This window comes from Rhipicephalus microplus, chromosome 3, assembly GCF_043290135.1.
Source record: "Rhipicephalus microplus isolate Deutch F79 chromosome 3, USDA_Rmic, whole genome shotgun sequence".
NCBI classification, from domain to species: domain Eukaryota; kingdom Metazoa; phylum Arthropoda; class Arachnida; order Ixodida; family Ixodidae; genus Rhipicephalus; species Rhipicephalus microplus.
This window is the reverse complement of record NC_134702.1, coordinates 215,736,183-215,747,666: the sequence shown is the minus strand read 5'-3', so window position 1 is coordinate 215,747,666 and position 11,484 is coordinate 215,736,183. Positions and strand designations below refer to the sequence as shown.

The 11,484-nt window shown below is 44.3% G+C and overlaps 1 protein-coding gene across 1 annotated transcript in view; it reads right to left on the bottom strand.

The window, feature by feature from the left end:
- Window positions 1–452: 452 nt before the first annotated feature.
- The window catches only part of LOC119170252 (complement inhibitor CirpT4-like), a 47,918-nt gene continuing 36,886 nt past the window's right edge, over window positions 453–11,484 (bottom strand). The window contains exons 2-3 of the mRNA XM_075890712.1: window positions 1,046–1,166; window positions 453–852 (exon numbers count right to left, since the gene is read on the bottom strand). Of these exons, the coding sequence (XP_075746827.1) occupies window positions 762–852; window positions 1,046–1,166 (212 nt within the window). The 3' untranslated portion in view covers window positions 453–761. The remainder of the gene's footprint in view (window positions 853–1,045; window positions 1,167–11,484) is intronic.

Below are 11,484 nucleotides of genomic sequence, written 5' to 3'. Positions count from 1 at the left end.
TAAGCTTGAAGCCGTGGTGGCTGAAGTTATTTTTTAGGCTTCAAAGTTTCAAGCACAACGATTTTCTTTAAACAAAATAACCGCGTCACAATAACTACAAAAAATGAAGAAATCAGTGCCAGAAAGATAGAAACAAAGCAAGGATTTCCCAACGTGGATGCATTTATAACACCGATGATGATGATTGTGTTTTCGGAATTATCAACTTATACCTTTGATGAAAAATAACTTTTGCTTTGCCTTTTATCACTTGCCACCCTCCTGAACTTTTTAAGCTTGTTACCCCTCTTAGAAGTGGTCAATCCCACCCCACATCTTAAAGCATGTGCATTAGTCATTTAAGTGAGAGAGGTGCCCTGCGCGGCAGATAGTTTAGGAAGAAAAACCTTGAGAAACATTCACAGCGCTAAACAACCCTAATTAAGACTAGTAGCCGGAAACTTCAAGGAAAGTTATTTATAATAAGAGTATATTTTAATATTATTTTTAAAAAGCATCAGAACAGTCAAAAATCAAAGTCTCAGAGGGCTTGCAAGGCAGAGCCGACGGATAGATTTGTATTAGGTATGATGTAAGTATGAAGAAGGTGAAGCGGAATATTTCCGTCGACGTCAATGCATCAATACCGGCCTATACGGTTAGAACTGGTGCTCAGATTGGCAACTTGATCCACATGCTAAGAACACGGCAATGTAAACATCCAAATTAGTGCTAGAAGTTCCCGTCAATCTTTGATAGCCTTTCCGTAACCAACGAAGCTCTCAATCGCAGATCAAATTTTCACAACAGCCTGGATAGACACCGGTACCCTTGACTTTTTGGCAGCCGGCACCAGCCCCCACGGTTCCGCATCTGAAAGGTGAAGAAAGGAAAATAACAAAAAACAATGTCGTCATGTGGGACTGCAAAGCGCAGCAGCATCAACCGCTATGACATTTTACTGATCCATTATTTTATCTTAGAAACAACTGAGTGATGAGGTAAACAATTGTTTGCTAACTTCATTGACTTGTGTTCTTGTGTTAAAGATTGAGCTAAAACGCACCCTTCTATTGAAAGGTGACCGGTTTGCCCATCGTGTGTGCTGCAAGTCCACATTTCGCAAGGCTCTTCCAGGCTCAGGGGATGCCCTGGTGCTACTTTTGTCCCGTTGAAATCACATTCACCTGAAAAATGTAACAAAATGAATGCGTTCATCGGCTTCATAAGGGGAAAGAAAAGAAAAACGAAAAGATGCATGGTAGCCAGTTATCGGACTGACTGGCTACGCTGTACACAAGGGAAGGTGGTCAGGGGAATGACAGATGATCGAAAAGAGTGTTTAAAAAAAAGAAGACGAAAGAACACTAATCAGTGGGCACGGTGAAGCGGCTGGAAGGATGCTGCTGACGAAACACTTCTTTTTTTTTGCTGTACAGACCATGTTGTTCATGCTCGCCGGGCTATCGGAACCTTGCACTGCCGGGAATGAAGTTGCACCGACTGCACTTGTCACTGCTGGCTACTGCCCACTGCCCTCATTGAATCTGCACAACCTCAATACGCCCCTTCTTAACAATGCATGTCTGTGACGTCTTTGTTGCATCACCCTTTCAAAGACAGGCTGCATAGTTGGTCCTTCAGTGGGCACGGTGAAGTGTATGGAAATATGCCGCTAACGAATCGCTTCTTTCTTCTTTGTTGTACAGGCCGTGCTGTACATGCTCGCGGAGCTATTACAACCTTGCACTACCGGGAATGAAGTTGCGCCGACTACACTTGTCACTGCTGGCTACTGCCCATGGGTCTCATCGAATTTGGACAAGCTGGATACGCCCCTATCGGACGACGCACGTCTGTGACGTCATTGTTAGATCACCTTTTTAAAGACAGGCTGCACAGTTGGTCCTTCAGTGGGTATGGCGAAGAGGCTAGAAAGATGCCGCTAACAAATCGTTTCTTTCTTTTTTTTGCTGTGCAGGCCATGCTGTTTATGCTCGCCGGACTATCGGAACCTTCCACTACCGGGAATAAAGCTGTACCGGCTACACTTGGCCTGGCAGAGAGTAAATAGAAAAAAAATATTTGAACTGGGGATAAAAAGTTTATCTCGGTGGAGTATTTGAATGGAACAACTGTTTGTCGGGCGAGGTGCAACTGTGAGGGCTAACGGTAGCCTGGTAAGGTGTAAAAGTGGGGAATAACAGTTGCCCGACAAGGTGTAAATGTGAGGACAAAACATTAGTCCTTTGAGGTGATTTGTGGGACTAACAGTTACCCTAACCGATATGCTGTAGATGTGATGACTAAATGTTACTACATTGAGCTAGTCTGTGCGGAGTAACTATTATAGCTGGTGTCGTTAGTTTCTAAAAAGAATAATCGTTGTGGCAGCCCGATTAGTCCCCAAAAGGACACACCACACACCCTTTTAACACCCTTTTGCCTTTGAGTGTACCAGAGTTCCTCAAGTCAGAGCGTGGTAAATTTTGGCACTACATTAAACAAAGTAATGAAGCAGTTTCTAACATACTAGTTGTTGAGGTCTTAATAACTGCTCTGGCACTAATTCCTGATCATTTTAATAAATACTTTGAAAATGTCTTTTTCGAACCACAGTATTATGAACTGCGCGACCCTATTCCTATAAAACGACATGATGTTCTCATAACTCGTGATGGATTGATTAATTTGGGGGGTTTAACGTCCCAAAACCACCATATGATTATGAGAGACGCCGTAGTGGAGGACTCCGGATATTTTGACCACCTGGGGTTCTTTAACGTGCACCCAAATCTGGGCACACGGGCCTACGACATTTCCGCCTCCATCGGAAATGCAGCCGCCGCAGCCGGGATTTGAACCCGCGACCTGCAGGTCAGCAGCCGAGTACCTTAGCCACTAGACCACCGTGGTGGGGCCAACTCGTGAGGCTGTTCTGCAAATGTTACTTAACGTTAATCCTAGAAAATCGCCAGGGCCTGACCCTATTAGTAACTCATGCCTACTTTGCTATGCAGAACAAATTACTGACTACCTTACTGCCCTTTTTGATGCATCACTCAAATTTGGTGAGATGCAAGACGAATGGCGTATAACTCGTGTTGTGCCAAATTTGAAACAAGGTGACCCCCATTCCTTTTCAAACTACCGACATGTTTCTATCACTAGTAGCTGCTGTAAAATCTTAGAGCATATTGTTGCTAATCATGTTAACACAATTTTATTCAAAAACAATATTGTGCCGTCATATCAACATGGTTACCGAATAAATGTATAACACGGGTTCTAGTTATATCTGGGCAGACTGTGTTTTGTTTAGATTTTAGTAAAGCCTTTGACAAGGTTCCTCATGAAAAACTTTTGTTCAAGCTCAAATAAATTGGGCTTCTTTCGGGAATAATGTGGATACATGTGTATTTACGCAACTTAATACGCAACAAATTACGCAACTTTTAACATCCAAATCTCGACAGATGATCTCGACAGATGATCTCGACAGATCTCGTTTAAATCTCGACAGATGATCAACCAACATTTCTACACAAAATTCTTCCCGGTTATGTTACAATGAGTTTGTTCATCTGTGTGAAACGGCTATCTTCTAGAAAAACAAGTCAAAGCCATAAATATTTACTGGCGCTTGTATTTGCTCGTACTAGGGCTTTCAAAAATAGTGTTTCCTCAGGACTATTGCCGACTGGAACAGTTTACCAATAAGTGATTTCAAATCCGAAGATATTGAAACACAACTTGAAGTCTTTTTTTGTCTAGTTTACTTTCGAATGATGTATGATTAAAGCTTGTTTGCAGTGGCCGAGTGAATTATTTGTAGGCTTTTGCTGCGCATGTTTATTGTTTGTCTTTCGTAGCACTGCTACCTAAGAGCTCTAGAAGTCATCTGATAATGTGCTGTGACAGTGTACGATTTTTATTTTTGTTGTTGTTCCTCCTGCTTGGGCCTAAGTATAAGCCTGCAGAATCTGTAAATAATAATACAATATACGACATTGCATGAAAATTCTCTCAAGACCAATAGTCCGTGAGAAGTGCAATAATGCTCTCAAGAACTTCTGTGCCGATGATGGTCTCGGCCATTGTTCTAAGACCCCTCCTTTGACAAGGAGCGATCTTCAAGCCCTGTTAACGCTTTCAAAAGTTATTTTCTTGGTACACTGAAGCGAAGACACTCATGGGGAAGGGTCTGAATTGCCTCATCGCAGCTACATTTATTACATGTCAGGTAGCTGGTCATTTCCATTGATTTTCAGCAAGCATTTGTGAAGACCATACAAGCCACAGGCGGCACAGGGGCGTCTTGTCAGGTATTCGAGGTGGGCGACGGAGCTGAGGACTTTAGACCATAGAGTAACATAAAAACTTCAAGTGTGGTCACTCGGGCCAAAAAGCGACTGAGCTACGCAGCTTCACTCCAGCTATAAGATTGCATCACATCACTCACTGCTTCAAGAAAACAGGCGCACTAGTTCTTTACTACAGTACATTTGCTAGAGCATTATACGTCTACGTGTTTTTGCGACCATGATAACGGCCTAAATTCATTTTTATTGTCTGTGATTGTGCGGTGCGATATCGTCGTGCTAGGATCAGGCATAAATTGGATGAATGAGAAGTGCACATTGCGTCGACGCGATGTCAACATTTGTCACGCTCCGTGTTCATGAGCGTTTGCGGTAATGAAGAAGTGCGGGTAGCAGAAAGAACGCGCCATAAAAGATGTGCGATAACGTACCCAGCGCCATGGTCTTCGTTTGTTTCGTCTGCCTATCAGCCTGGCTGCAGCTAGTTACGAACGCTATCAATACTACGGCCGCTGGATCAAAGCGCACAGGTGCGGCCTGCTGCGTGTAGCCGCCGAGTGTTGGGGACGGAAAGAGAGCGTTGTCGACAGTTCCTGCTGGAACTTTTGAGAGCGGCGCTAGTAGTAGGAGATACTTCGGCGAGGCGTGCTAATGAGAGCGCGCTTTTTTTTTTTTTTGCGAAGCGGTGTGAGTTTACGGGCAACGATAGCCAACAGTCGGATTACTTGTGATGATACCGGCTCATTGCGTTACACTGGCGAGTGAAAAAGCAGATAAAACGGCCCGAAAAGGACTTCAAAAGCAAAACTACAGGCGAACCTATTTCACTAAGTCAGATGCTTCCCAGCTGGCTAAAAGGCTTGCTTCCGAAGAAAAGAAGAGGCTCTGGAACCTTCCGACGCATCATTATGCTTTTCTCTACTATATCGGCCCGCATCTAAAACTAGGACTCCCATCCAGAATTCCTTTACACCTGGAAACTCTCTACCATCGACTCAGACTGAGCAGCGCTCATGAAAACAACTTACGGTACCGCTTTGGTCAAGTGGAAAGTCCATACTGCAATAACTGTGACTCCATAGAAACTAGAACATATCGTGTTTGAGTGCCAAGCGTGCGCTCTATGAACACTGCATGCATCCGTTAAACCAAAGAACTTTACCGGTTGATTGTGTCTTGGACCCTTTCCCCAGCTTCACGCAAGACAGGCATGCGATGAAATTTTTATTTACGTATTTAGACAATATCCGTCATCTAGACAAACTGCAGTGGCATCTAGAAAACTCGTCATGTCATTCTGTCAGCACACGTCCCCACCGAAGAGACAAAAAATGTCTGTATCTTTACTTTTTCCTTTCTCTTTTATTTTAAATATTTTCCTCTCTCTCTCTCTTTTCTTGTCTTTGAGTCCCCAAATCTTTTCCCAACGCAGAGTAGCAAGTCAGTGGTATACACATGCCGGCTGAATTCTCTGTTTTTCGATAAAGAGCTCTCTCTCTCTCTCTCTTGTGGTTCTTACAAACCAAAGCGTAGATCAGCTGGGTAGCTTGAGCGACAGCATGCCGAAGAACTGTTCCGTTCCCAGCGCACGTCAAGCGCAAAAAAAAAAAGATTCCAATTTGGCCTATCATGAATTTCCGTTAGATGCGGAATGCCTACAGGCTTGGCTCAGAATCATCTCCAAGCTGGGTACTGGAGGAAAGGAAACGAGGTGCGTACCAAGCGACCATTCTTTGGTTTGTTCCCTGCACTTCACTGAAAATGACTACAAGAAAGATACTAAACTGCGATTGCTCTTAGCAACTACTGCCCCAGCGCTGTTTCCGAATTACCCTTCAGATATCCTAAAGATGTGTGCTCCTAGGATTAGGAAGCTGCCTCGACGAGAAGTAGCAGATGGCGGTACATAAGCTCGCACGAACAATAATGCCCGAAGTGGCTCAGATCAAAGCAGGCACGGATATGTCGAGTCTGAAGAGAAGATGAACATGTTGCGGCTGCGGCATTTTTGGAGGCAACGTCTGCCTTTGCGCTGCGTACTGAAAGCGAGCACAAAACAAGCTCATGTACGGCTAAAATGACCCAGACAGACCTTGATCTGAAGCGGATAATGAAAGAGACGAGGAAAAAAATTAATATTTTGCAGCAGAAAATCACCCGCCTGAAGAACTCACTGCAGACGTTGCAAAGCGAGCATGATACGGTCCGTGAATGGCTACAAGCTCTCGAAAGCAACAAAAAATAAAAAAAAATATCCTCCTTTTTTCAAGTTTACTAAAAGCAGGCACCTTTCCTTGTTTAGAATTACAGGGCACCCTTCCTTGTAATCAATACCACGTTTCTCGTTGTCTTTTTCATTCTTTCTTTTTTGCTTTTTGCATCAAACGGAGTATTTCATACATGTTCATCCTTGCTGGATATTTGGACGCTTACAACATCAAAATTGAATAATTTGTAAAACATACAGCCGAATAAAACAGGTAAGTTCTAAAAGAATCACCATATATATGTACGCCACTCTTTTTTTCACTTAATGTTACTTTTCCCGCTGTAAAAAAACGCAGATCGTACTCTTGCCTTGTTAGGCTAAGGCATGGTATGCACTCTTTTTTGCATTGCGATTTTGATAGAAGCTGGTGTTTTTACTTGGTTTTATTACTTCGCAGTTGAGCTGTGAAGCGTGCAAGGTTCTCCTACAAAAACCAAACCCATGTGGTGGCATGTATGATTTCTTGAACAAGAATATTAATGGGCATCTTCAGTATCTGAAAGTAGAGATACTGCAAATTCGCAAGCTCACATGTCATTTTGTCAGTGAAGTGATGAAGCATATTGAAGTCCGGAGAAGTGTACACTTGTGTAAACTTCTTCACTCAGCCCTCGACCAATATGTTACAGTGTGCGCTGCACTACAGTGTGGTTCGGGCAGCCCTTTGCACGCGAACCACATCCACTATGTCTGTTTCTGAAACTGCGCTGCTTTGACCACGGCTTGCCAACGGGACACGCAATGTCAACGCAACTGTGGAATGCTTCGTAAAGTTCGGCACACAAGCCCCTCTTGAGGAAAGTGCTCCGCCTTTGAAATCAGACGGCACACACTAACTCTATTTTGGTAACGTGAAAATATTCAGCTCTGAAAGAAGACACGTGCATACTTAGACCAGCGAGTGAAATAAAAAAATATTTGGTATCATTCTTTTCATTCACAAAACACTGCTTTTTCATACTTTTGCCGGAAAGTTGTAGTATTGAAATAGCACAAAATGTTTTGCGATTGAGATTGGTGGAAACATTGCGCAATACTCAAATAGCCCGAAATCCTGCAATGGCGCTTTTGGTACTATGTTTAAAGGAACTTGAAACACAAGTATCAGTCCTGCGACACGAACACGGGACAAACTTCGTCATTAACACATTCTAGTTTTCAAGCATGAGGTCAAAGCTGGCTGCTGCCGAGACGAGGATGTTTAGTAACGACCGGCCCGTCACTCGCAGAAAAAGCAATACCCTCTGCATCGGAGGAACAGTCCTGTTGTAGCGTAAAACGATGAACTGAGTGGGCACTAAATTTCACGTGTCCACTCGCAGAACTTCGACGGGAACACAGAGAGCCTGCAAGCGCTCCACAGGCGCGGCTTATCCGACGCGAATTGTCCTTGAGCAGAGGCGCTATAGTGGCAGCCAAGTAAACTAGGCCTCTCCCACGGTTGCCGCAGCACGCAGCATGCCGAACCTGCGCGCTTTGATCAAGCGGCCGTGTGAATACTATGTTAAGTGCGTATTGCATATGTCATTGAAGCCTTAACCTAATGATTGTGGTGTTGTGCTGTGCGGCGCAGAGATTCTTTTGTGCTCTTCACTTTGCATACTGTTTTCGTGGATTGCTTCACACGAAAGAGAACTGTTTCAAATGTTTCGCAGCACGTTTGCGAGGAAATTCTTTTTTGGTTCAAGAAATTCAGTCGCCTCTCGCGTTGGTAGGTTTTCTTTGTGAAACCACATGTAGTCAAATTCACTGCATGAGTGAGATTTTGTGAAAAGTGCAGCTATGCTGCATATCGTTCTCCACTCCGTTCGCAAATTGTGTGAAGCTCTAACGAGTGCACAAAGAGAGAACTGGTGAATCTAGAAAAATGTTTCTTAGCTAAAGCTAAGACGTAATCTTTGAGTAAACACTCCTGCCTTATGAACGGCTTGCATGTTACATAGTATTGCTTTGTTTTTGCTGCGGCAACTGCTTGTGACTGTTTTTCGCGAAAGAGCGATGTAATATGCGTAGGATAAACTTAGTGCAAAGATGGGAAAGAAAAAGTCGCCAACATTTTTCTTTTATTTTTTCAGTTCATGGCGGAGCCAAGTGCTGATGTTGCCGTGTCGCGTTGTGCACTCTATGTGTAGTTGTGCGCGTTTATTGCAGTTTTATTCGGTTGTGCTTCCTATTATAATATTGCCTGTATGTTCATTTCTCGTGTGCAATTTGTAATCATGATATGGCAGCTGTATTTCTTCGTCTTGCAGTGCAATAAATCTTTGTCCCTGCATTTATCAAACATTAAAAAAGTGGGCATGTGCTTACCAAGTGTTTCACTTGAAATTAAAAGATTTCGCTCTCGCCCCGCCGCGGTGGTCTAGTGGCTAAGGTACTCGGCTGCTGACCCGCAGGTCGCGGGTTCAAATCCCGGCTGCAGCGGCTGCATTTCCGATGGAGGCGGAAATGTCGAGGCCCGTGTGCTCAGATTTGGGTGCACGTTAAAGAACCCCAGGTGGTCAAAATTTCCGGAGCCCTCCACTACGGCGTCTCTCATAATCATATGGTGGTTTTGGGACGTTAAACCCCACAAATCAATCAAGATTTCGCTCTCGTAATAAATATCACGTTTTGATCAAAACGTGTGCATAGACGCACATTGGCATCGTGTGCTTGCCGCTCTAGCAGTGCAGCTTACACGAAGCTCATTCATACATGCAAATGACGCGTAAAAAACAAAATAAATTATGGCCTCAGAGACCAGCATGCACGTTGAAGTGGTCTCGGGGGCTGTATAATATTCTTAGTCACTACAAGATAGCCTTCAAGATAGTTTTTCTGCGGTCCGCTATCTCTGAGTCTGCAAAGCTTCCCCGCACCCAATCGGTGCGCTGCGACCCTAAGTCAGCCGCCGGGGCTTATGAAAGTATGCTCTCTCAACCTCTATGGCGTTTTTGTAGCCCCACCTAGGCAGACCCTCACGTCCATATATACGGGTTCCACTTGTGAAGATGAGTATCAAATATACGGTAAATAATACATAGTTCTCTATATTATTGTGTTTAAAAGAAAGTGAGTCCTTATATGTACTTTTATTTCCTTCAATCAAAGCGAGGATCTTGATTGCGCAGACTTGGTGGTTTTAGGTACACTACGATAACATATTGGTCAACTGCCGCCTCGAAAATAAGATCACTTGTGTGGGAATCAAGATGCCCTCCTTTTTCGCGCTTAGTTACACCAGATTGCTTGGGCGACGGAAACACGGCCACCATTGTATGGGTGCTAGGCCTTTTTGTCTGGCGCGGGCCTTGCGTCAGTGCCCCCTTGTCGAGACGCATGTTCAAACTTGCCCGGACAACGTGCCTCCCACTCACGCAACGCTAGCTTACGTCACGGTGCTCCACCTATCTGATTGGCCGCCCGTGAGCCCCCTTTTCCGGTATCTTGCGTTCACACGGTGCTCACCCGCCACCGGGCAGATTCACACAGGCATGCACTTCTCTAGCATGCGTCTTCACGTTCGCATGCTCGGCTGTTGCCTTTTGTGTGGCAGCCCTAGCGCCTACCAGCAAGCGTACACTCAGTCGGTCTTGCGGAGTTTCCGGCGGCCCGCAAGCACGCGATTCCGGCATTGTGCTGTATCTTGGACAAATAAACACATGTTTGTTGACGACGTGGCTCGAGTGCCTCCTTTGCGCTGTATTGGAGGGTTGACGAACCCGGCCGTTTAGTCTTTGTGCGAGACGGCAGTGCCCTATTGGTCAGCTGCCAGCTCGTAATAAGTTTTCGTGCTACGTGACGTGAAACAGGCTCATAAAGAGTGTGTCCTACTCACCTCCATGGCTACAGGTCGCGCTGACTTACACGGCCACGCATTTTTGGCTAGCATTTTTGGATATCAAGGGAGCGTACGATAGCGTGGTTGAAAACGAATTGTGGGGAATACTGGATACTAGGCGAGGAAGATGTAGTCACTAATCTTTCAAAGGATATCTATAAAGGTAAAAAGGTAATTATAAAGTGGAAAAAACATGTATCCAAGCTTGCAGAGTTATAACAGGAACTTAGGCAGGGGTGTCCTCTGTCACTCTTATTATTCATGATGTACCTACAAGGATTAGAGGCCAAATTAGGGGGAAGTAGACTGGGCTTCAACCTCTCTTTCGTCAAACAAGGAAAACTCATTAAACAGGCACTACCAGCATTGATGTACGCAGACGATATAGTGTAAAGGCCAACAACAAGGAAGATTTGCAGAGATTTGTGGACATCTGCGGTAATGAGGGAGATAGGTTAGATTTCAGATTCGGTCAGGAAAATCAGCAGTCATTATATTTAATGACAATGAAGGTAGTGAGCTTAGAATACAGGAGGTCACGCTAGAGATAGCAGATAAATAAAAATATCTGGGTGTATGGATGAGCAATGGGGCCGAGTACCTCAGGGAACACGAAATATACGTGACGACTAAAGGTAACAGGAATACAGCGGTAATGAAAAACAGGGCACTGTGGAATTAAAATAGGTAAGATGTTGTGAGAGGAATATAGAAAGGGGTCATGGTTCCCGGTCTGACGTTCGGCAATGCAGTATTGTGCATGAGATCAGAAGTTCAAGCAAGATTAGAAATTAAGCAACATGGAATAGGTAGGCTTGCCTTAGGAGCTCACGGGAATACACCAAATCAGGGAGTACAAGGTGATATGGAATGGACGTCATTTGAGGGCAGGGAAGCTAGCAGCAAGATAATGTTTGAGAAGCTATTGAGAGAAATGGGGGAGGAGCGTTGGGCTAGGAAGGTATTCAGCTACTTGTACATGAAGAATGTCGATACGAAATGGAAGAAGTGAACCAGAAAATTGACTGGTAAATACTTAGAAATCTGCAGGTGGCCAAACCAAAAAGAATTATCGGTTAAGAATAAGGTAA